General features: G+C 44.8%; 1 protein-coding gene across 1 annotated transcript in view; it reads left to right on the top strand.

The window, feature by feature from the left end:
- The window catches only part of DNAH9 (dynein axonemal heavy chain 9), a gene marked incomplete at its 5' end in the record, with an annotated part of 338,080 nt that overhangs the window by 234,354 nt on the left and 78,021 nt on the right, over positions 1-25,705 (top strand). The window contains 3 exons of the mRNA XM_081109536.1: positions 4,036-4,296; positions 17,196-17,621; positions 24,240-24,359. Coding sequence (XP_080965662.1) covers positions 4,036-4,296; positions 17,196-17,621; positions 24,240-24,359 — 807 coding nt within the window. The remainder of the gene's footprint in view (positions 1-4,035; positions 4,297-17,195; positions 17,622-24,239; positions 24,360-25,705) is intronic.

Genomic DNA, 25,705 nt, shown 5'->3' with positions numbered 1-25,705 from the left:
ATATGTTATAGCAATATCTTTACCAATACAGCTCCTAGGACAATGAAAAATAAGGAGAAAGTAAACAAATGGGACTACATCAAAATAAAAAACTTCTGCACAGCCAAAGAAACCATCAACAAAACAACAAGAAAGCCCACTGCATGGGAGAACATATTTACCAATTTTATCTCCGATAAGGGTTTAATCTCCAAAATTTATAGGGAACTCATACAATTTAACAAAAGGAAGATTAACAATCCAATCAAAAAATGGGCAAAGGACCTAATTAAACACTTTTCGAAAGTAGATATTCAGAAGACCAAGAGACATATGAAAACATGCTCAAAGTCACTAATCATCCAAGAGATGCAAATCAAAATGACAATGAGGTACCATCTCACACCTGTGAGAATGGCTATGATCAACAAATCAACTAACGACAAGTACTGGCAAAGATGGGAAGAAAAAGGAACCCTCCTTCACTGCTGGTGGGAATGCAGACTGGTGCAGCCACTGTGGAAAGCAGTATGGAGTTTTCTCAAAAAATTAAAAATGGAACTTCCATTTGACCCTGCGATCCCACTTCTAAGAATATATCCCAAGAAATCAGAAATACCAGTCAGAAAGGATATATGCACCCCTATGTTCATAGCAGCACAATTTACAATAGCTAAGATTTAAAAACAGCCTAAGTGCCCATTAGCAGATGAGTGGATTAGAAAACTGTGGTACATCTACACAGTGCAATACTACACTGCTGTAAAAAAGAAGGAACTCTTATCATTGGCAACAGCATGGATGGACCTAGAGAGCATTATGCTAAGTGAAATAAGCCAGTCAGAGAAAGGTAAATATATCACATGATCTCACTCATTTGTGGAATATAATGATCAACATAAACTGATGAACAAAAATAGAGCCAGAGTCATAGAAGCATCAAACAGACCGTCCAACCTAAGAGGGAAGGCAAAGGAGAGGGTGAAGGGTAAGAGATCAACCAAAGGACTTGTGTGCATGCATATGAGCATAACCAATGGACACAGTCAATAGTGGGGTGAGGGCATGTGCTGGGAGGTGAGAGCAGCTGGGGAGAGTTCAGTGAAGGGAAAAGGAGACTTATGTAATATTTTAAACAATAAAGAATTTAAATGAAAATGAAAGAAAGGAAGGAAGGAAGGGAGGAAGGAAGGAAGGAAGGAAGGAAGAAAGAAAGAAAGAAAGAAAGAAAGAAAGAAAGAAAGAAAGAAAAGAAAGAAAGAGAAAGAAGATACCTCTAGGCCTCCAATCCTTATTTTAAATTTATCATTTATTTATTTATTTATTTTTAGGCCTCCAACCCTTGGTGGAGTATTTTTTGCTGTTGGTTGTCCTAGGTTCCCTCTCCTTTTTCTAGAGCTCCGGGGAGAAGGTCCTGGGAAGCTTGACATCTCTTTGTAGCATAAGGAACTTGATCCTTGAAGAAGGGAGTGTCTCCCACCACAATTTTGTCATCATCCCATTCAGACAGCATCCCCCCACTTGCCACACAGGAAGCTGGCAAGACTGAGGAAAGGGGCCCTCCGTGCTCACGGCACTCTTCCTTTCCCGGTGTGGGGGTGTCTAAGTAAGAAGAGATCCAGAGGATGGCTCTAATGCTCTGAGGAAGAGAACAGAGAGGAGCAAAATTGCCAGCGAACTGTTCTATGTCCTGTTCCATTGCAGGAGAGCCATGGAATGAACCTGAGTTATGCCTTCTCTATAGCTTTGCGGGGAATGGCCTCGTTCTGAGTGGCAGGTCCCTCCTGTCACTCCATGTCACCGCTTAAGAGCTATAAAGCTCCCATTCACATGCAGGTGATTACTTACCTTGGGTCTGAGGTCAGAAGCCATATCTGCAATCAATAAAACAAACAACAAAGAAAAAAAAACCACTTCAATTTTCTCAAATCTCCCAAGATTTAAAAAGGAACAAAAAGTTACTGTGGTGTTTGCTGACTGGAGTGATTATATGGTTCAATCATTTTGATTTACAATTGCATCTTTGTCCTTGTGGAGAGAACTCTGCAGCTGAGCCACAGGAGATGGAAATGGATTAACCTTCCAACATGGGGATATAGGACGTGCTCTAGGGAGCAGGCCTCCATCCGGGGTTAATGCAAAGTCTCCAGTCCCCATGAATACACAAAATTAAAGAGCATTCATTTCTTCTGCTTTCTTTTTCTTCTCTTTTGATCTGCCATGAAAAGGGAATTATCGGCACGCCCCAGCCTCCGTCTTATATTTCTCCTTATGTATTTTGCATCATAAAGCAGCTGAATCTGCTTAACGTGTTCTAGGAGCTCTGAAGTAATCTTCGGTTGTTGTGTGAAATAGACTGCAGAAAAGTGAGAAACAAGAGGTCATTCTGGATGTAATTTATGGGCCCTATTGCAAATACAGTGCCTTTTTACTTTCCAGAAATAAATAGATCTGAGTGTTCTCTTTGCATATGAAAGGGCCATAACACTAGGCCAGTGATTCTCAAACCTGGGGGAGCATCCGAATCACCCAGAGAGCCTGTTAAGACAGGCTGCAGGGCCCCAGCTCCAGAATTCCTGATTCCATAGGTCTGGCGTGGGCCCGAGACCCTGCATTTCTAACTAGTTCCCAGGCGAGGCTGATGCTACCTCAGAACCACCACATTCTACTGAACCGAATGTACATAAAAAACCATTCCCCTCTCTCCAGCTGATCCGAGAAATGAACAGTTTCCTGGGTGCTGATATTCCCATCACTGCCTCCAACCTGCATATAAATGTGGAGGCTGGATGGCAAACCCAGCTCATATGGACCATTGAGACCCTTGCTGTCCCACTTCAGCTTGGTCAAACTGGGTTGTGGACATAAATGAAGACCAATCAACTGAGAGCAAGGGAAAGCTCTTTATTCAGAGCTTGCTCGTGCAAGGGAGTCAGCCACGTCATTTGCATTTTGGCTGAGACCCGCAGGCGGGGGGGGGGGGGGGGGGGGGGGCAGTGGTAGAGCTGTACAGTGGAAGGACAGGAGGCCTGGCTCTGCCCTGGTGGAGGTTGTTGGCTGGGGCAGGTGTAGGCAGGCTGACTAGAAGGGGGCGTCCGTCTGATCCATCAGGGGTGAGCATCTGACTTCCTCCAGCTGGTCCTAAGTTGGAAACAAAGACAAAAATTAAGGAACTTGTCAGTTATCAATCGTCTTGGCCATTCTGGGTCAGTTGTTACAAAGGTTATGGTTTGTCTTTTGGATCGTTACTTAGACAGTTGTCTTACTTCCTACAAGTCTGACTGACAGCAGGCTGGCCTCCTGAGCTGTTTAGTGGAGGTACTAGGTTGGTTTCCTGGGCAAGTGGCTACTAGTGTAGATCGGAGTTCTACTTTTATATACGGTCTGGCCACTGTTCATATATTCACTCTCAGGATACACAGTAGAGGCTCGCTTTTTATTGCCTCCTAAATTCCTGTTATACTCCACAATGGCCAATTTCAATTAAACAATGACATATTCATGAAGGGCCTACTATGTGCAAGATATTATGTTAGGCACATGAATTTTTATGAGACACAAGCACCCATATCAGTGAGAAGCAGCCTGAGTCATTTGGGCATCAAGGAGAAAGACAGGTGACAGTGTGTGTGCTTAGAGCAGCCTTGGGCAAACTACGGCCCGCGGGCCGGACCCGGCCCGTTTGAAATGAATAAAACTATAAAAAAAAAAAAAAAGACCGTACCCTTTTATGTAATGATGTTTACTTTGAATTTATATTAGTTCACACAAACACTCCATCCATGCTTTTGTTCTGGCCCTCCGGTCCAGTTTAAGAACCCATTGTGGTCCTCGAGTCAAAAAGTTTGCCCACCCCTGGCTTAGAGCCTTCCACCACACTGACTGTAGGTTCCTTTCCTTCCCCATGTCTGGGAGCTTGGTCCCAGCTAAGAGCTTAGCTTTGCACCTTCATATCAGAGAAGAGTTGGCATTCTTCTCTGCTTTGCAGAGTCAGATCCCCAGGGCTGTGTCCGAAGTCCCTTGACTCCCAATAAGCCTGGTGCTTCTCCGTTGCAGGTGGATGATCTGAAAGCCAAGCTGGCCACGCAGGAAGTGGAACTGAAGCAGAAGAATGAAGATGCAGACAAGCTGATTCAGGAGGTGGGCGTAGAGACTGACAAGGTGAGCCGAGAGAAAGCCATGGCGGACGAGGAGGAGCGGAAGGTGGCCCTCATCATGCTGGAGGTGCAGCAGAAGCAGAAGGACTGTGAAGAAGACCTGGCCAAAGCAGAGCCCGCACTCACAGCAGCCCAGGCAGCTCTCAACACCCTCAATAAGGTAGGATGCTTATATGCATGCATACAAGTCCTTTGGTTGATCTTTCCCCTTCACCCTCACCCTCCCCTGCCTTCCCTCTGAGTTTTGAGCATCTGATCGATGCTTCTCTGTCTCTATATCTGTTTTTGTTCATCGGTTTACGTTGTTCATTATAATCCACAAATGAGTGAGAGCATATGATATTTATCTTTCTCTGACTGACTTATTTCACTTAGCATAATGCTCTCCAACTCCATCCATACTGTTGCAAATGGTAGGAGTTCCTTCCTTTTTACAGCTGCATAGTATTCCATTGTGTAGATGTGCCAAAGTTTTTTAATCCATTCATCTGATGATGGGCATTTATACTGATTCCAAACCTTAGCTATTGTAAATTGTGCTGCTATGAACATAGGGGTGCATATATCCTTTCTGATTGGTGTTTCTGGCTTCTTGGGATATATTCCTAGAAGTGGGATCACTGGGTCAAATGGAAGTTCCATTTTTAGTTTTTTGAGGAAACTCCATATAAGCATAAGTGATGGATGTGGACAATGGGGGGTAGGATGAGGGCAGGTTTGGGGGGATGAGGGGACATTGGGGGGATAAGGACACATTTGTAATATCTTATTCAATAAAAGGGGGGGAAAGCTTTGGAAACCAAAAAATAATAATAATAATAATATGGTAGGATGTCTGCGGTGCCTGCCCACCCTCAGGGCGCAGATTCCTCCTCTCTCCCAGAGGCAACCTGATACCCTGGTGATCCAGAGACACAAGAGCATTAGGAGAGCTTAGGGTGGAATCCAGCTGTCACTAGCTCATTCACTAAGCAAACAAACATTTATTTAAATGAACTATGTCAGTCACCAGAAGCTACCAATAAAACCCCAGAGATGTGAGTTGTAGAGCCATTCAGGACAGAAGGGGTCAACCTGTGCAGGGCCCAGAGATGAGAACTGACTTGCCTGGAGTCACAAACCTCAATGTTGGAGCCAGACTTTATAATCCAAGTCCAGAGATCTTCTGGCCATACATCCCCTGGCCATTCTACCCATTATGTACTATCGGATACACAAGCCTTTTAAGGCCCTATGAAAATATTTTAAGATGTGAGAGTAAAACAAGGTGTTGTCTCCAAAATACTTCTAAAAATCTACAAAATCAAAATTAGCAAGCATTCAATTGTCAGCAGCATGTAACTATGTGTCAACTAAATTTAACTCATATTCATAACCATTTGGTGGAACAATCATGACTCTTGAGCTGTATTCATAAAGCACTTTGTTTGGTTCCCTTTAAATTTATTCCAGGTGTTGGGGAAACATGTGGTTAGCTGCTTCCTTTTATTGTTTTTCACATTTCAGCTCCTTTCACACTGGGATAACCATGGCTGAGGGGCAAAGGGAGCAAAGAGAAAAAAGTGCAGACAAGCTCACGTCATCAGGAGTTGGCATCAGAGAGGAACGGACACTTTCTCTGTTGTGGTGTCTTCCCCCTGAAGGTTGCTTTCTTCTCTTTCTCCTGAGAGTCTAGCAATTCACTTGGCCTTTCACATGGACGGCATGGTCAAGGTCTAAGACAACCTATGCCAGGTGTGCTGTGCACGCATCTTGATCCGTGGGAGACACCTGTGCCTCCTTTCTCTAAACATGCTCTGAGGGTGCTGGCCATGCATGCAGCACACTGCTAGTTCCACTGTCGGGAGGCTAGCCAGCTATTGTCACACTCTCGATTTCAGGGCTATACCTTAGACTCCAGACCACTGTGTTGCTCAAACTATGGGGGAAACATTTAAGCTTTCTGAGTGGTCTCCTTAAAGCCGCTCCCTCTAGACTTGATGTGAAAGGAAAGGGCAGATGGCCCACATCTTCCCTTAAAGACAGTTGAGTGGGACTCACCAACAATTCTCACTAAAAGACCTCCCTTATCCTCCAAAATTCTGGCTCGTTTGTACCCTCAATGTAAGGGAATGGTTAAGGAGTCAAAATACCAGGCTTTTGAAACCTTCTTTTATTAGTTCTGCCTAGCGTCACCTCACTTTGGAAGGTAGTATCTTTTGTCCTAGGGCCTCAGCAAATCTGAGACTAAATGAGGTATATTATAAAACCCTGCTGTTGTGTATAGTTATATATAAATTGTATTTAATGGGAGATCTGAGTGCATTTTAATATTTTTATGATGTGGGGTGGGACTCCCTAAAAGTAAGGGCACATAGGGCCTATAAAGGCCTTAAGTTGGCCTCTACCCTAATTAATAGAAAACACAGTTTCTCCACTTGGGAACTCTGGGTATCATTGGGTAGGCCAGGAACTGGAAGTGTAACCCAATTCTCAGCTGGAACCTTATAATACAGCCAGGCCAGGCTTCTCTCTGACCCCTCGCAGTGGCATCCATATCGATCTCTCAGCCTTTGATTAGACTGTGCTACCCTTCCCAACCCCAGCATTTTGGATTTTCTCTTCTTTTGCCTCATTCTGAATCCTACTCATATTTAAAAATCAAACATATTCAGTTTTTAGAGCACAGAAGATGCACTGCTTTGCTAATACACCCTCCTGACATGTCCCCTAGTCACATCATAAGGTCTTCTGACACAGGCATATGGTCTAAGGCAGTGATGGCAAACCTTTTGAGCTCGGCGTGTCAGCATTTTGAAAAACCCCAACTTAACTCTGGTGCTGTGTCACATATAGAAATTTTTTGATATTTGCAAACATAGTAAAACAAAGACTATATTTTTGATATTTATTTTATATATTTAAATACCATTTAACAGAGAAAAATCAACCAAAAAAAATGAGTTCGCGTGTCACCTCTGACACGCGTGTCATAAGTTTGCTGTCACTGGTCTAAGATGAGCTGAGTTTAAATATTGGCTGGTCTATTTACTGTGTGTGGCTCTGGGAGTGATTTTTATCTTTTCTGAGCCTTCATTTCCTTCGTTTGTTAAGTGGAGGTAATAGTAATATAGTTCCCATTAGGTGTTATAAGGATTAAATGAGACAATATATGAAAAGTAACTAACAGATGTCAGCCACTTAGTAAATGTTGTTGATGATGTCATTATAACAAGTGTTATCATTTCTGTTTCCATGAAACTGGAAACAATGTGAATGCCCATAAATGCTCTTGGTTAATTTGTTGGGTGGTTAGTTAGTTGATCGATTATTGGTGAAAAAATAAACATGAGTGCCTACTATGTGCCAGGCCATGTCATAAGTACTTTTCTTCTAAACAGCTGAGTAGCCTGGCACAAGTCACTAAAATTCTTGATCCCTCCATTTCTATTCTTTATCACATGGAAAGGGGCAAATAGGAATTAATGGGCTCTTATCTCACATTCTCATCCAATCTATTAGCAAATTCTATCAATTCTACCTTCAAAATATATCCAGAATTCAAATGATCTGTTCTACTGCTACCCTCTGGTCCAAGCCACCATCGTCTCTTCCCTGGACCGAGGCAATAGCCTCTCCATTGGCCTCCCACTTACACCTCCGCTACAGTGACGCCTTTGCCCATTACAGCACTCTGAGTGTCTTTTAGAAACAGCAGTTTGACCATGTCATCCCTCTGGTCAGAATCTTCCATTGGCTTCCCATGATATTCAGGATAAAATCCAAAGTTGTCGCCAGGCCTACTAGCCCTACGTGATTTTGCCAAGTCCACCTCTTCTATTACATCAGTTACTCCCCTTCCTCTTGTCACTCTTCTCCGCCCACATGGGCCTCTGGCTGTGTCTCAGACACTCCCAGCACAATCACACCCAGGGCCTTTGAACAAGAAATCGGCTGTATGGAATGCTCTTCTCCCAAGTCTCCCCACGGTTCCCTCCTCTTCTTCTTTCAGCTGTTTGCCTAACAGTTACCTTGTCAGAAAACAAATAATAAAAGTATTTATTAATTTCAGAAAACATTTAAGGCATACAAGAAGAAACTACAACCCACGGTAAACAATGTTAATCACCATTATCAAGTACATCATGAATGTTCTTCAACTAAAAATCTTTATGTAATGATAGTGGGGGAAGGACAATTAGGAGAGAAAGGAAGGCAGTAAAAATAGCTAAATATTCACACTTCATCATAGGAAGTGCTTGATAGCATTTAAATTGAAATACATAGCAGCATAAGCATGTTATTTATGGATAAGGAGTGAGACGCAGAATTAATGCTGGGAGAAACTGTGAGTGGTGGCTTTGGGGGAGCTGGAGTTGGAGTGCAGTGGGCCTGCGCTTTACTCTAAGCCTTGTAGCTTTCTTAGAGTTTGTACACTCTGTGCGTGTATTACATTCATGGGAATGAAACTTTTTCGTTCTCGATGGCTTCAGAGCACAGAGGAGGGCACAGCTGACGAGGCAAGAGGAAGCCCTTTGTTACCACAGGATGCGCGTTTTACCAGAAAAGACCACCCAGGAGAGGGGTCATGTTTGCAAAGACGCGGCTGCAGGAAAGGGTGAGGTGTGTCTGAGCCAGGGTCGCAGTGGGCTCCTTGCAAGTGGATGTGGAGCTGAGTCCCTCCAGGTGGACTAGAAGGACCATTGGCAGCCCCATTCGTCGCTAAGAAGTGGACCTGTGGACTGGTGTTTACAGTCCACAGGTTATAACCCACTGATGGGTCTCAAACAGCATTTTTTAAATTCAGATACAATTGACATATGAACTTATATTAGTTTTAACTGTACAAACTAAATTCGATGTTTGTATATATTGCAAAATAATGACTGCAATAAGTCTAGCTAACCCATCCACCACACATAGTTACAGTGGGGGGTTATTTGGGGGGGGGGGGAGGTGTTGGATAAGAATTCTTAAGATCTGCTCTCTTAGCAACTTTAAAAATACAACTAGTATTGTTAACTATAATCATCACACTGTACATTTCTTCCCCGGGACTTATTTATCTTATAACCTTTGACACTTCACCCATTCCACCCACTGATGCAGTGGGATAGATGGGACTGGGCCACGTGTAATAGGGAAGTATTGCTTCATGAACTCGAGGGTCCCTCAGGTACCCTCAAGCCCTCTGCATTCACAGGACTCTGGTATTTAAGAACCACTCCCCTGTTTCCTCATCATTTTCCAAGTTAACAATGAATCTTTAGTTAATACAAAGAAAACCTGCAAATCAGAGCTTGGTAGTGAATCTCCGCACATTTTCAGTTTCTGCTTTGGCAGTTTCATTTCACTTTTATGGCTAAACTGAAATAAATCCAATAAAACTTTTCCTGCCTCGTTAAGGAAGAGTTCTGCTTACAATTTCATGGCCCTTTTTTCATCCTACAAAGTTATTTGGAATTTTCTATTTATTTCCTTTGTATTTCTTACAGTGAACTTATTTTTTATAATATAAATAATATATAATGACATTTGTGTTGTTAAAAATAATTCAAATGTCATAAAATATAAAATAATCCTCTTTTTAACTCCCCTAAGAGAGAAGTCCTGCTCTGTATATTTATATTTATACAAATGCACATAAAAAGTATATCATATTTTAAATATAAATGTACAGGGTGGGGCAAAAGTAGGTTTATAGTTGTTCATATGGAAAATAATACAATCTATAATAATAAAAGCCTAATATGCTAATTAGACCAAACAGCCAAACGACCTTCCGGTTGTCATTCTGGACATCCTTCTGGATAAAGCCGCTGTGGTGGATGGCCAAGACAGGAGTGATTAGGGGCGATCAGGCAGGCAAGTGAGTGCTTAGGGGCAGTCAGGCAGGCAGGTGAGCAGTTAGGGGCTATCAGGCAGGCAGGCAGGCAGAGGGGTTAGGGGCAATCAGCCAGGCAGGCTGAGTGGTTAAGGGTGGTCAGGCAGACAGGCGAGTGGTTAGAGATGATCAGGCAGGCAGGCAGAGGTGGTTAGGGGCTATCAGGCAGGCAGGCAGAAGGGTTAGGGGCAATCAGGCAGGCAGGCAGGCGAGCACTTAGGAGCCAGCAGTCCCGGATTGCAAGAGAGATGTCCGACTGCTAGTTCAGGCAGTTGGACATCACTGGAGGGGTCCTGGATTGCGACAGGGTGCAAGCCAGGCTGGGGGATCCCCCAGCCCCACCCCATGCACGAATTTTGTGCATTGGGCCTCTAGTAATCTATACTGATAAAAGGGTAATATGCTAATTAGAGTGTACATCTTCTGAATTTCCTTCCGGATGTCCTTCTGGACAAACCCGCAGCAGCTCAGGCAGGCCACGGATGGCAGCTGCCGCTGGGAGGTCTCAAGGCTCAGGCAATGAGGGCCGGGCCAAGGCTCAGGCAGGCGCTGCAGCTGGTAGTGGCAGCAGCAGAGGAGTGATGGGGGCATTGCCTTCCCCTGATTAGCCAGTTGCCTCAGTAGGACATCCCCTGAGGGCTCCCACACTGTGAGAGGGCAGGCCGAGCTGAGGACTGCCCCCCCCCACAGTGCATGAATTTTCATCCACCAGGCCTCTAGTTAATAAATTATAATACAAGAATAAACTCTGTATTTCCTGCACTCATAACTGTCAGTCTATTTCTGCCCCTCCTTATAATGTCAACTTACTTTTCCTCATGAAACAAGACTATTTCATGCCAGGACATGCATTGAAACTTTACTTACTGCTTCCTACTGCCTCATGGTATAATTGTACTGTATTTAGTTTAGCTATTGTTGAGTGATTAATTAGGTTCTTTTTCCCTCAGTACAAATATCCTTCTGCATACATCTTTATTGCACATGTGCAAATATTTCTCTGGGCAGAAGAGAAGTACTCTTGTTTGCTAGAATCTGGCAGCTGAATAAATGCCTCCTCCACCCTCAAAGATATTCACGCTCTAATCTCTGGAGCCTGGGAATTGTAATTCATGTGGCAAAAATGACTTCCTTGGCGTGATTAAATGAAGGATCTTGCGATGAGGAGACTGTCCTGGATTATCCAGCTGGGCCCTGATGCATCCTAAGGGTCCCTAGAAGAGGGAGACAGGGTCAATGGCAGTTTGCCTTCCTCCTTTCCAATGTGGATGCCTTTTATTTTTTCTTCTTGTCTGATCACTGTGACTAAGATGTCCAGTACAATGTAGATTGTAGAATAAGAATGATGAAAGCGGACATCCCTATCTTGTTCCTGTTCTTAAGTTTTTGCTAATTGAGGCCTGGTTACCCCCAACTGCTCTCCCTGAAGGCCTGGTTGCTCCCCCACCCCCCACAACTGCCCTCCCCTGCCGGCCATCTTGTGGTGGCCATCTTATGACCACATGGGGGTGGCCATCTTTGACCACATGGGAGCAGCCATCTTTGACCACATGGAGGTGCCCATCTTTGACCACATGGGGGCAGCCATCTTGTGCGAGGGCATGACAGTCAATTTGCATATTACCTCTTTATTATATAGGATAAGCTGGATACTAAAAGTGATAGAGAAAATAAAACCTCAGATTAAACTGACTTATGATCAGATATAAAATACCAGTAAATCAAATTACCATGCTCCTAAATGATATTTTGTATATAAAACTATTCATATAACAGTAATATACTACCAACTAATTTTTCTGAATATAAGACTATTCATATAGTGACAATATGCCACCAACTAATAAGTTCTTTCTATATAAGACTAGTCATATAACCATACCCAACCATAGATCAAAGAAAAAAAGCTCTACAGACAATTTGAGAGATGTCAAAGTGGTACTTAAGACAATTGAACATCCATTCTTTATTAAAACTCTTAGGAAAGTAGGAATAAATGGATATTTGGACATTTTGCTAAAGACAGCAATCAATCACAGTCCAAGAGCACACTACATCTCATGGTAGAGCAGTGGAGGCGTTCCTCCCAACACAGAAAAAGCACAATCACCACCACCCCAATAAAGCATCCAGGAATTTCTAGCCAATGCAATAATAAATGAAAAGTAGACACGTTACAAAATACCAGGCAGCTGTATTAGTATTCATAGATGTCATAAAAATATAATAAGACAAATAAAAGAGAAGTGCTAAGCACCCATTATAAAACAATTTACAAAACTTAATAGCTTTCCCAATATCAGCAGTAGCCAGTTAGAAAACATAATATTTTCAAAATAACAACCAAAACATAAGGTACAAATAAGCATAAATTTGTTGAAAGTGTGTGAAGAAAACTACACATCTTTGTTGAGATATATAGAACAATATATAAATAGACAAACAAATAGATATCCCAAGTTTGTGTATGGGAAGACTCAGTGTTATAAAGATATAGCTATTCCTCAAATAATTTAAAAGTTAAATGTAAGTCTAATTTAACTCCAATTTGATTTTTGGTTTATTTATTTCTAATGTCATTAAAAGTGTATGTCCTTTAACCAGCTATTAAGGATTTAATAACCTAAATGTCCAACAATATGGAGGTGGCTAACTAAATTATGGCTCATCTAAGTGAGAAAAAAACCCTGCATAGTTTATTTAAATTCATGTTTTACAAAAATAATAACATGAAAAAGTTTAAGATATAATTTTCAGTGAAAATCAGTTTCAAAAATATTACAAATAGAGATTGATATGTGTTTATGTGTGTGTATATGCCCCAGCTTCACCCAGCCCAACATTAGTTACCAGCCCAGGGTAACTGCTGTCTCTTAGATTTCTTCAATCTACAGTTTTATAAAAGTTCTTTCACTTAGCTCTCTTGATTAGTACAGTAACCAAAAAGTAAAAGCCAAACAGCCCAATAAAAATGTAAGCAAAAGTATTCATAAGCATTTGGGTGGAGGGAGAATGTAAGTAATGGTACAATACCAAAAAATTCATATAATAGGAAATTCAAATAGTTTAAAAACATAAAAACATTTAGCATCACTAATAAATAAATATATATTTATGCATATATATATACACATATATGAATTAAACCAATTTTATGTCATGTTCAGCTTATCAAATTGATTTTTTTAAATTAAATAATGTTACCAGATGTGGAAGAGGATAGGATAAACTTTCTCAAATACTGATGAGTGAAATTAGAATTTCTGGGAAATAATCTGATATTGTCTACAAAGAACACTAAATGTTCAAATAATATAACATTTTATATACAAATGGACCCATCAAGTCCACCTCTAGGAATATTATCCTAAAGAACAAATCTAAGATTTTCAGAGATTTCTATAGAAGCCCAGCAAAGCATTATCCATATGGTGTTTGTGGAAATGACCTAGATTTCCAGTAACTCAGTATGTTTTACATAAAATGTGGTTCATCTATCTGATGGGATGCCAACTTGAAACATTCTGTTTGAGAGGAGTAAGTAATGACTTTCTCTCATGTTTCCTTTTTAAATGATCAGTAAGTTCTGTCTCTACTATCTCCAAAATATATTTCAGATCCAGTCACTTCCCAGCATGCCCACTTCAGATGCCCTGACCCAAGCGGCCTCGGCCTTCTGCCTGTACAACTACACAGCCCCTTAGCTTGTCCTTCTCACCCACTGCCTCCACAGTGAGCCTGCACCACAGGCTCTCAACGCAAAACTGGGTCCTTTCACTCCCTGCCTAGAACCCTCCAATGGCTTCCCATTAGAATTAGAATGAAATCAAACTCCTCCCCATCACTCTGGACCCCTGCGTGCCCGACTGCCTCTCCTCCCTCATCTCCACCAATCTCCTGACCTCCACCTTCTACAGAACGGCCAAGCTTGTGCTATTCTGGCCTCTTCGCTTGCAAATTCATCCCCTTGGAACAGCGCCCTGCAGACCTCCTCCGAGCTGCCTCTTTCCCATCAGTTACATCCCAACTGAAATGCCAGGTTCTTAAAGTGACCTTCCCCGACCTCCCTTCCTAGCTAAAGTGGTATCATCACTCCTCAAAATCCCTCTAGCCCATTAGCCAGGTGTTGTTATTTTCAAAGCACGTATTACGTTCAAAATATCCGGGGTTGGCCTCTTTGTTGCCTAGCTGTTCACCGTGTAAGCAGAAGGACCTTTCTTGTTTACCACTGTGTCCCCCTTTGCTTAAGAATGATTGTGCACACTTATTCACTCAGAGCAGAGACGCGCTGACTGCCCCCTCTGTGCCAGGCACTGTTCTGGTGCATATGGCACATCCCTGCCTCTATGAAGCTTCTATGTTAACACAGGTGAGGGGGAGAGACAAGAAGCACAGTGAAAAGGTAGCTTATTCAATGTATTAGAACATGTGAGGAAAAGAAACAGACGCAGAGAGCAGAGTGAGGAGGAGCGCGGGGACAGCTGGGGAGGGGAGGTAGCAGACTGTGGAGTTAAAGAAGGTGATCAGTGTGGGCCTCCTTGAGAAGGAGACGTTTGAGTGAAAACCTGGAGAGGAACAAGTCCCAGGCACTTGATACTGGGAAGGACAGTCAAGGCCAAGGCATCAGCTAGACCAGGAGTGGGCAAACTTTTTGACTGGAGGGCCACAATGGGTTCTTAAACTGGACCGGAGGGCCGGAACAAAAGCATGGATGGAGTGTTTGTGTGAACTAATATAAATTCAAAGTAAACATCATTACATAAAAGGGTACAGTCTTTTTTTTTTTTTAGTTTTATTCATTTCAAATGGGCCGGATCCGGCCCGCGGGCCGTAGTTTGCCCACAGCTGAGCTAGACCAAGAGCCCCAAGGCAGGAGCAGAGTGGAGAGGGTGGCGTGGGCCTGATGCTTGCTCACTCAGAACCAGGTCTGCCTTCTTCTGAGAAAGGATTCTCCATCCTGTGTCCCTGTTGGTGGTACTGAGTCGCCTGCCCAGTGGTGATTGGCCGCAGGACCCCCGCCTAACTACACAAGGTCATTTCCCAGGACCTTGTAATTTTGACTTACACTGAAGAGAACGTCTTCTTTCCCTCTGGTTGTCCAGGATGAGAGCCTGGAGCTGCCGGCACCCAATCCTTCCCTCCCTGCATCCAGCACACGTGTTGTGTGCCAGTTTCCATTCGGGCACTGCGGCTGCAGTGGTTAATGAGAAATGGGACTCCTGTCCTCTTGAAGAAGAGGAATATAATAATTCAACAGAGAAAAGTGGCAACTTTCCAATTACGCTGAAGTCTGTGAAGATCTTCAGGTGCTCAGATAGGAAATGACTAGGAAGGGGACGCTGGTGGTGAGCTCTGAGTGGGGGACTTTCTTTATTTAATATATTTTATTGATTTTTTACAGAGAAGGAGAGAGAGGGGAAGAGCGTTAGAAACACTGATAAGAGAGAAACATCAATCAGCTGCCTCCTGCACACCTCTACTGGGGATGTGCCCTCAACCAAGGTGCATGCCCTTGACCAGAATCGAACCTGGGACCTTTCAGTCCACAGGCCGACACTCTATCCACTGAGCCAAACCGATTAGGGCTGAGTGGGGGACTTTTGAAATGAGATCTTGATGATGAGAAGGGCTCAACCATGCAAATGGCATAGGAAGATGCGTTCCAGGCAGAGGTCCTGAGGTGGGAATGAGCTTGGCAATCCATGTGCTGGGAGGAGGGGGCTGTGGCCAGAGCTTAGGGAGGAAGTAACCCGCGTTGAAGGCAGAGAGGGAGGTCACGTGCCTTGCAGTGCGACTGAGCTGGTCGGCAGAAAGGAAACTCATGCAGGGAGAGACGCAGAAACAAGAAAAGATCTGAGAGGCCTGCAAACAATCAAAGTATAGTTCCACTCATCCTACAGTCAGCTCCCAGCCCGTCCTGTCCAAATACAGGAGCCAGAAAGTCCCCTGGGCACTTCAGCTAGGTTTCCTGTCACTGAAACCAGAACAGTTGTGATCATATATCTATAACAGTTTATAGATATATCTGAATATTAAAAATACTGGAAGGAATTACATTGAAATATTAACAATATGTATCTGGGTTACAGAATTCAATATGTATCATCTTTATACATTTTTATATTTCCTTAATTCAGTACATTGAACATAACCTAAAGTGTTTGAAAATTGTGGATTTTCTTTCTGATTGGATTTTTCGCTTGGCCCTCTTTCATCCAGTGGAGGCCACTATGATAGCATGCCAGCATACTTCCCACCCTGGCTGTCCTTCATTCCTGCCCCTGACAAGTTCACGACCAAATGTGAAAACAGTTGCAAAAGCAAATAGCACATCTTTCTAGGTATTTCCATTAGGCTAGAAAAGATCCCCCTCGCTTGTAAATTCCCAGACCCAGGGCACCCCCAATTAACGTGGCACGAGGATCTAATCTCTGAATCATGATTTCCTCACTTGCAAAATCACTGATGGTCAGAAGAAACCTTACGTCCACTTTATGCACAATTATGACACAATTTCACTTACCGATTAATGGGCGCCCCTGCTCCCAGTGTACAGATGAAATCACTGAGGTCTGGGAAGTTTAAGTGACTCGCCAAAGTCAGCGCTTTCAGCCATTTCATTCTACAGCAAATGAAAGTTGGAGCAAAGGACAAGCCCAGGTGTGGGCAGAGGCAGCAACTGCACGGGCCACAAGCTTTCTGTCTGAATTCTCTTGGCAGAAAATGCCGCTTTGCTATCAGGACAGGCCAGTGTAGTCAGAACAAGCTCATGGAACAAAGCAGTTTAATTAAAGGAAAAAAATTAGTTGGGTTACAGAGCTGTTCTCTTCACTCCAGGATGGAAATTAATTTATAATAACCTTATCTTTTATTCATGGCAAGCTGCATATTTCAGAGTATGTTGGCATCCTTCTATTTTCCAGTGGAATATGAAATAATTGTGTGTTTCCAATGGGTGCGAGCGGGTTACAGTGCTGAAAGGACACAGCCGAGTCCCGCTGGCCACTCAGGGACGGCTGAGCCGTGGGCAGAAGCGTGGGTTCCTCCTGATGAGTCATGATGTTTAAAATTCCGAGGCCGCGGCAGGCTTCCCAGCAGCCCTTTCAGATTGATCACTCTGGCCCTAACTCCATTAGCGGCGGAGGACAAAGGAAGCCCATTCATTTTCTTCTAACGCCCTCCTTCTCCCTTCTCAGACCAACCTGACGGAGCTGAAGTCCTTTGGCTCTCCACCTCCGGCCGTCAGCAATGTCAGCGCCGCCGTGATGGCGCTCATGGCCCCCGGGGGGAAGGTGCCCAAGGACCGCAGCTGGAAGGCCGCTAAGGTCGCCATGGCCAGAGTGGATGGCTTCCTGGACTCCCTCGTCCGCTTTGACAAAGAGAACATCCACGAGAACTGCCTCAGAGCCATCAGGCCGTACCTGCAGGACCCTGAGTTCAACCCGGAGTTCGTGGCCACCAAGTCGTACGCGGCTGCGGGCCTCTGCTCCTGGGTCATCAACATTGTGAAGTTCTACGAGGTGTTCTGTGATGTGGAGCCCAAGCGCCAGGCGTTGGGCAGAGCCACCTCGGATCTCACCACCGCCCAGGAGAAGCTGGCAGCCATCAAGGCCAAGATTGCTGTAAGTGAGCAGTGCCCTCTGACCCTGCTGGGTGCCTCTGACCCTGCTCGGTGCCACTGACCCTGCTGGGTGCCCTCTGACTCTGCTGGGTGCCCTCTGACCCTGCTGGGTGCCTCTGACTCTGCTGGGTGCCCTCTGACCCTGCTGGGTGCCTCTGGCCCTGCTGGGTGCCTCTGACCCTGCTGGGTACCCTCTGACCCTGCTGGGTGCCTCTGACCCTGCTGGGTACCCTCTGACCCTGATGGGTGCCTCTGACCCTGCTGGGTACCCTCTGACCCTGCTGGGTGCCTCTGACCCTGCTGGGTACCCTCTGACCCTTCTGGGTGCCTCTGACCCTGCTGGGTGCCACTGACCCTGATGGGTGCCTCTGACCCTGCTGGGTACCCTCTGACCCTGCTGGGTGCCACTGACCCTGCTGGGTGCCCTCTGACCCTGCTGGGTGCCCTCTGACCCTGTTGGGAACCCTCTGACCCTGCTGGGAACCCTTTGACCCCACTGGGTGCCCTCTGACCCTGTTGGGAACCCTCTGACCCTGCCAGGCATTCTCTGACCCTGCTGGGTGTCCTATGATCCTGCTGAGCACCCTCTGACCCTGCTGGGTGCCCTCTGACCCTTCTGGCACCCTCTGACCCTGCTCAGTGCCCTATAACCCTGCTGGGTGCACTCTGACCCTGCTGGGTGCCTCTGACCCTGCTGCCTGCCCTCTGACCCCATTGGGCACCCCCTGTACAAGTAGCGCTCTCTGCCATCCCCAGAGCCTAGAAGCAGGGAAAACAGGTTGATGTGCAAAATCTCCTGATTTTTCAGTTGAGGCGACTTTTTACATTTCTTCCTCAAACACTGTATAGTCCAGACAAGACACTAAACCATTGGTTTACACTTTGCCCCTGAAAGTTTTTTGGTTTTTTTTCTCCTTTTCCTCCGAGGAAGGAAAAGATGACATAGAGATGTATAATAGACAAATAGTGTTAGGCATGAAACCAGCTGTTTTCTCATTAAGCACACATGAATTTTGCATGTTTGCACATCTGATAGCTAAGAATAAAAGGTCAAACATTTGAGATTCTATCTCTCTTTGAGATGCAGGCTTTGGCCACCCAACCTCACCTTTTTCACCTTTTATCTTCAGCCCGTGCAGCTGCCCTCCTGCAGCTCGCTCAGCCGTGTGAACACGTGGCCTGCCGTGTGGGCACATGGCCAAAAGTGTGGGCACGTGACCTGCCGTGTGGGCACATGGCCTGCTCGGCACTGTGCCATCTGCATTGCTCCATGAGAGCTTTTAAAGCAAGTAGTATATTGACCATAAATATAAAACTAATGAGGGTCATTAGTTTTGATTAACCTGTTATTGCTATTTGATTATAAATGCCTCACCCAGCCTGAGGTTAGGGGTGAGGTAGGATTCACACCTATTTGAGATTTCCCTTGAACATTACCTTTGCTGTTAAAATGGATCCTACTGAATGGAGAGGTAGGCATGGGAGCCCCATGGGATGGCATAGCAGCTGAAACCCATTGGCAGACCTCACTTCCAGCCCAAGCTGTAATAGCTGCTTCTGTGTGATGTCTAGAAAGGTCTTTAAAATGCCCAGACTTCAGTTTCCTGGAGTAAAACAGACACAATCATGTCCCTGCTTCATTCAAGGAGAAAATGCACGTAGGCAGGAGCCCAGAGCCCGGCCCCTGCTGACACGGAGCTGCTGCCATGAGGTGGGTACGGCCACCGAGCCTGCTGGACCCTGCTCCCTGGCCTCCTCCCCAGCTACGTGTGCTCTCACACGCACACACAACCCTGGTAATCAGTCACTATCATGACCAAGGTCGAGCCTTCATTTCCACACGTGCATTCCAGGCATATAAGGTTCTCGCTGCACATTTCTCATGCTGATAGAAAGGGTTTTTACAAATGGTGAAAAGGAGGCTTGTAGACCTGTCGCACGCTTCGTGTCCTGGGCTTATTGACTGGTGGGTTAAAGGCTATCGCTAAAGGCTAGTTCAAAGATCAGGCAACCAATCTCTAGAAAGAAGAGGCACTTTAGACAAAGCAACTAACCCCTCAAAATGTTTGCTTTATAAATCCAGATGTGCACAGGCCAGTTTACTTGAAGCACACCTTCATTACCATAACTACGGTGCTCTTCAAAGAATACCAAACGCAAGCACCATCACGTCCCAGGACTGCTTCTGGGGAAATACCTCCCAGCGATACCCATATTCTTCAGTCTCTCCCAGAATAGTGTTACAAGAACTGCATTTCGAAGCACGCGTCACTCGAGTTAGTTAAAGGAACATTTGGTGCAAAAGGAATGTTTGCAAAATGTTTATACCTTTTCAGTAGCCAACATTCCCATGACAGCCTACTCAACCTATGAATGCAACACAATGTTTTAAAATACTTGGCTACCTTACGAAGGCACTTCTTTCCTGCCAACATATTTTTTAATATATTTTCACTTTTAACAACTGCCTCTCCATCTTTTGCTTATTCACATGACTATCAACACCCCAAGAGTTTGACCACTCCCCCCCCCCAATAACAGAGGAACTCTCTCACACCATCGCTGACATGGGGGCCCACCCAGGGCAAGGACTTCTTCCCGACGAGCTACCAAGGCCGTCATCAGCCTTCTCCAGTTGCACATCACCCCAAGCCTTATTTTTAGAATTTTAGGGTAATTCCACATAAATTGTATATTCAAGATGCTCAAATTTTACAATTACTAGAGTCCCAATGCATGAAATTCGTGCAAGGGGCTTGACCCTTGCAGCAGCCCCGGCTGCCTCGCAACCCCGCCCCCACCCACTGGTTGTTCAGGAAGGTCGTTATGCCACCCAGCTAATTAGCATATTAGATCTTTATTATACAGGATAATTTCCATTAATCTATACATGCAATTATATAAAATAAGAATAGTGGTGGTTAGCTCTGAGTGGTAGATTTTTAGATGGTGCTTATGCATATTTTCTTTTTTTTATAATGAATATGTTGTATATTATTACAACTTATAAAAGTAATAGTAATAAAAATGAGTAAGGCATTTTCATTGGGCCTATCTTCACCATAAGTAAAATATCAAATAGTAGACAAGGGTTTCTAATGAAAAACTACAATCTTCTGCCCTTTAATTATTTTGTCTGTTTCAACGGGTCGTTGATACCCCTCAGAGCTTGCTACCTAGTGGCTTCAATGCGTTGTATTTGATCCACAGATAGTGTTTGAAGTGACTTAATTAGTTGCCAACATTTAAAACAATGGGAGCTTCTTGTAAAAATTTGATATCTGGACAGTCTTAAAAGAATAAGATTCCCAAATAGCACTAACTGAACCTGGAGTTAAGTAGTGACCTCCCATTTCAGCAGACAGTTTTGCTATAGTCATCGGACCAGTTTACGTGATCTTCCTGGCCTCTGCTCATTTGAATTTCTGGCTTCTTTCTATGTACTGTGCTGGCATCTCATTTCCTGATGTATCTTGTATAGGCAGCAAACTAGCTGCTAGATGAGACTCTAAGATGTTCATCTCCATGTCTTCCCAAATCATTGTGGCAACTGTGAGTTGGTGTAACCTTTATTTCTTGTTCCATCAGATAGAGTTAGCTTCCTTGGGGCCCTCAGCTTTTAAGATGAAGTCATTGCTCTTTCCTTCAGCGTCCTCCCTACCTTCCAATCCCCAACTCCTGTTATCACTACTTATTATCACTGTTGCTTTTGAATCAGCAAGATTGAAAATATCTGCATTCTATTCTATAACCAAAATGAAGTGTTCCATGCTCTATCCTCTGACTGATTCAAAGAGTTGAAACATCAGTAAATTCTATTTATATTCTGTGAACCTGTTTGTATTGTTCATAGCAAATCTAAGTGGCACGCTAGCATTATTTTGCCTTTCTTATACAACCATTTCTACAAGCCTGGAGTTTCTACTTTTCTTTATCTTTTTTCTCCTCCATTAGTTCCTTTTGCATAGCCTCAATTACTTTTAAACTCTCCATCTAATTCATATTCTACCCGATCATCCTTTGCCTCTAAGACTTTTCTCCCTTATCCCCAACTCAGAGCTCCAGTGTTATATTTCACTGCTTTCTTGGGTTGGTTCCAAAGGCTCCTAGACCCCATGCCTTCTCCTTTCTTAATTTCTTCTCTGGTTTTGTGACAGCCCTTTTAAAAGTAACTTTCTTAGAAATGTGAGGTAAGAAGTAAATTTTCTGAATTGCTCCAGTCTGGAATTGTCTTTATTTTTAAACTGAGCTGACAATTTTGCTGAGTATTGAATTCTGAGTTGCTAGTTTTTTCTGCTTAGAACACTGAATACTTTATCCTCATCTGGTGAGAAATCTGATGAACAGACTTATCAATGCACTACGTTTCTCTCTTTCTGGAAGTCTTTCAAATTGTTCTTTATTCTTAGTGTCTGAAACTGTACGTTGACATGCTTAGCTACCATCCCCTTTTTATGATGTAGAGACTTTTCTTCAGTTCTAAAACAAATTATTCTGTATTACTTCTTGGTTAATCTCCCTCCCGTTTCCTTTTTCATTTTATCTTGCTGAACACATATTTATTGAATGTTAGACCTTCTAATGGGGCCCTGTTTTCTCTGATCTTTCTATACTTCATGTTTTCTTATGCTTTCTAGATTTCCTCAAATTTATCTTTTAAAACTTCCCTTGAATTTGTTATTTTTTTACATTAACAATCATAATTTCCACAACATTGTTGAGTTCTCTGTTCCTTTAACTAGCATCCTTTTCTAGTTTTATGGATGAGACAACCTGAATCTCTCTGAGATGCTAATTGTGACAGATTCTATGCTTTGTTGCTGTTTTTATGCTTGGAACTTATCTTCGTGTTCCAAGGTCATGTTTTTAATTCTTGTGTGACTTAATCTAGGCCTTCATCAAATATCTTCTTGTTCTTTCTTTTGCAAGAGTCATGAGCAAGCGCTGATTTTAGCTGTACAGACAAGGGCGGAGCGGTGGACAGACAGAGCTTGCTCTCCAGATCCCATGAGCTATGCTGGACGCATCGGAACTACCAGAGTGTGTTGTCTTTTCCCTGCCGCTGTCGACTCTCCTGCCTGGTGACATACATGCCTGGTGGCACTGCATACTGAGCATGCAAATAGCGATATCGAGTGGGGAGTTAATAGGCTTCCAATTTATCCTCTTACTTTCTTTTTTTTCTCTTTATTGTTGAAAGTATCATGTGGGTCCTCCTTTTTTCCTCATTAACCTCTTCCAGCCTTCTCCCATCCTCCCCTCGCCCCCTCTCCTCCTCTTTTCAGCATCACCCTTGATCACACCTGACATCGCCAAGTGCCCAGCGTGCATGGGGCTCTGCAGGGCTGATCAGCCTCCCCCTGGGTGAACGGAGGCTCAGTTCAAGGTTGCCGTTTCTCTGCCCTGCTCAAGCAGTTTCCAGCCCCTGTCAGTGTGGTCTGCATAAAGCTATTGGAATCCTTCACCCTCCAATGGCCCTTCACATTCGCTTGCTGTTATGGGCTTGTGACTCTTTTAATTGCTTCACCATCATTTTAGAAAAGTCTCAGGAAGAAGAAGAATTAAATGAGTGTGGCCAGTCTGCCACCATTAATTGGATGCCTCACCACCTGCTTTTCAAACTGCTTGGCCCTAATTTATTTCTCTTGTAACTTGGTAATGACCAACAGGGCAGCCTGAACCCGGGTTACTGAACAGACTCGGATGCATTTGGAGGTATCTGTTCGTGTGTCTTCGTGTATGCTAATATGTATGCTGGGGGCAACAATATCTAAGAGCTTCAATTCTAAATTCTTAGTACATTTAGAAAAAATTGAAACTGTGTATTTTTTTAATGTCCCCGTACTTTGGAGTCATGTAAGAGAATAGATGAGGTTAAGTAACAGTTCATCTGATGCTCCTAGGACCCTACAGCAAGGGGGAGGACTTAGGCAGTGGTTCTCAACCTTCCTAACGCCGCGACCCTTTAATACCGTTCCTCATGTTGTGGTGACCCCCAACCATAAAATTATTTTCGTTGCTACTGTTATGAATCGTCATGTAAATATCTGATATGCAGGATGTATTTAGGCGACCCCTGTGAAAGGGTCGTTCGACCGCCAAAGGGGTCGCGACCCACAGGTTGAGAACCGCTGTGGGGTGTAGACAGGCCGCCCCACGCACAGCCCCGCTGCAGCAGGCACGGAGTGTGGTCCGCCTGGGCCTCCTGGGGTCTTTCTGACCATTTGCAGGCCTCCAGGCTTCAGGGAGCTTTTGCTTCTAAGGGCAGCCCCTGCAGCTTTCTGGCAGCCATGAGAGCCTATTTTCCAGGACACACGGAGAAAGAGAACGTCCGCGCCTCCTCCGTGTCCATCAGCCCTCCCGGCCCTGGACCAATGACTGGGGAGCTGGTGTAGGAAATCTCAGCTTCTCACTTGGGTCAAGACCCCCCTCCGACCTTCTCCCTCTGGGATCTGGCTGAAGTCTTGCCGGGACCCTGCCTGCGAGCGCCCTAATTTGCCTTCCTTTCCTGCCCTGCCCCCAGGGGACTTCCTTAAAGATGCCTGCTCGGGGATCCTGTCTCAAGCACTGAGGAGATGGGCCTGGGATCACTGACGCACCTGTGTTCCTTCCTGAACAGCACCTGGATGAAAACCTGGCCAAGCTCACAGCCAAGTTTGAGAGAGCCACAGCAGACAAACTCAAATGTCAGCAAGAAGCCGAAGCGACCGCGGGCACCATCTCCCTTGCAAATCGCCTGGTGAGTGCGGGCTCAGCGCGGAGCTTTAATTACATTAGCGGAGCTGTCAAGCCCGAGGAGGTGGGAATGGATGAGCCAGCGCGTGCTGCGTGGGCTTGGGGGGAATATTAAAATGTGCTGGGATGCAGGGGCTGCATCCTGAGAAGGGTGTGAACGCACACCCCGGGCTGGTCAACGTTTCCCTGCAGAGATGGTTGGAGGATGGAACACTGGCTCCTTCAGGCAGCCGAGGCGAGACATGAGATGCTTACATATGTGTGTATCGACCAGAGGGAGCGTTAGAGAGCAAAGCCAGCATTTGATAGACAGGCTCTGAAGCTCTTACCTGTGTCCTGTTCAATAATGAGGGTGTGAGGACAGGGAACTGAGGCAGAAGCAGAAAAGAATGAGTCTTTTTTACCCTGAGCATTTCTGAACATGGCCTTATCTGTATGCACATCACACACACACTGACACACACACACCATCCACATCACACACATCTCACACATACATCACACACATCACACACATGCATCATGCACCACACATGTCACACATACATCACGTACTACACGCACATCTCACGCACATCTCACGCACATCTCACACACACATCTCATACACATATCTTACACACATGCATCACACATACACATGTATCACACACCACACACATACATATCTCACATACACACATCACACATATGCACCACATGCATACACACATGTATCACATACCACACATATATATCTCACACATGCATCACACACATGCATATGTATCACACACACATACATACCTCACACACACACGGGCTCTAACCTTCCTGGAAAAAAATTAAGCAGAGGGTCAGAGCACAGTGCTTGTACTATGGTGCCTGTATATCAAATTACTCTAAAATTTAGAGATTTAATAAAATAACCACTTCGTTAAATCTCCCGAGTTTGTGGGTCGGGAACTTGGGCAGATTCAGCTAGCAGGCCATTCTGCTCCAGGTGCCAACGGGGGCCACATGTGTTATTGAGCCTGTGGCCATGCTGGTCTGGAAGATATTCAGCGACTTCCTTCACATGTGTCTCCATGTAGCCTCAGGCCTCCCCAGCCTGACGTCACACGGTTCCTCAAGGCTCCGGGAGCAAGTGCTCAGGAGCAGGAAGCAGGGGGCCCGTCCCCCAGGCCTGGGCGGAGGCCTGCACAGGCCCCTCCACGGGTCCCACTGCTCAAGCAGCCACGGCTCAGGAGGGCGCAGGCCCAACTCCTGAAGAGAGGCGGGCCGAGGAACTCATAGCCTTTTAAAATGCCTACAGCTCATAGTCCCATCACATGTCAGCTAAGAACCTCAGAGCAGCGTCCACCCGATGTG

Source organism: Myotis nattereri, assembly GCF_964212035.1.
Source record: "Myotis nattereri genome assembly, chromosome: 16".
Classification (NCBI taxonomy): domain Eukaryota; kingdom Metazoa; phylum Chordata; class Mammalia; order Chiroptera; family Vespertilionidae; genus Myotis; species Myotis nattereri.
The sequence above is the reverse complement of the archived record's forward strand: the minus strand, read 5'-3'. Positions and strand labels throughout refer to the sequence as shown.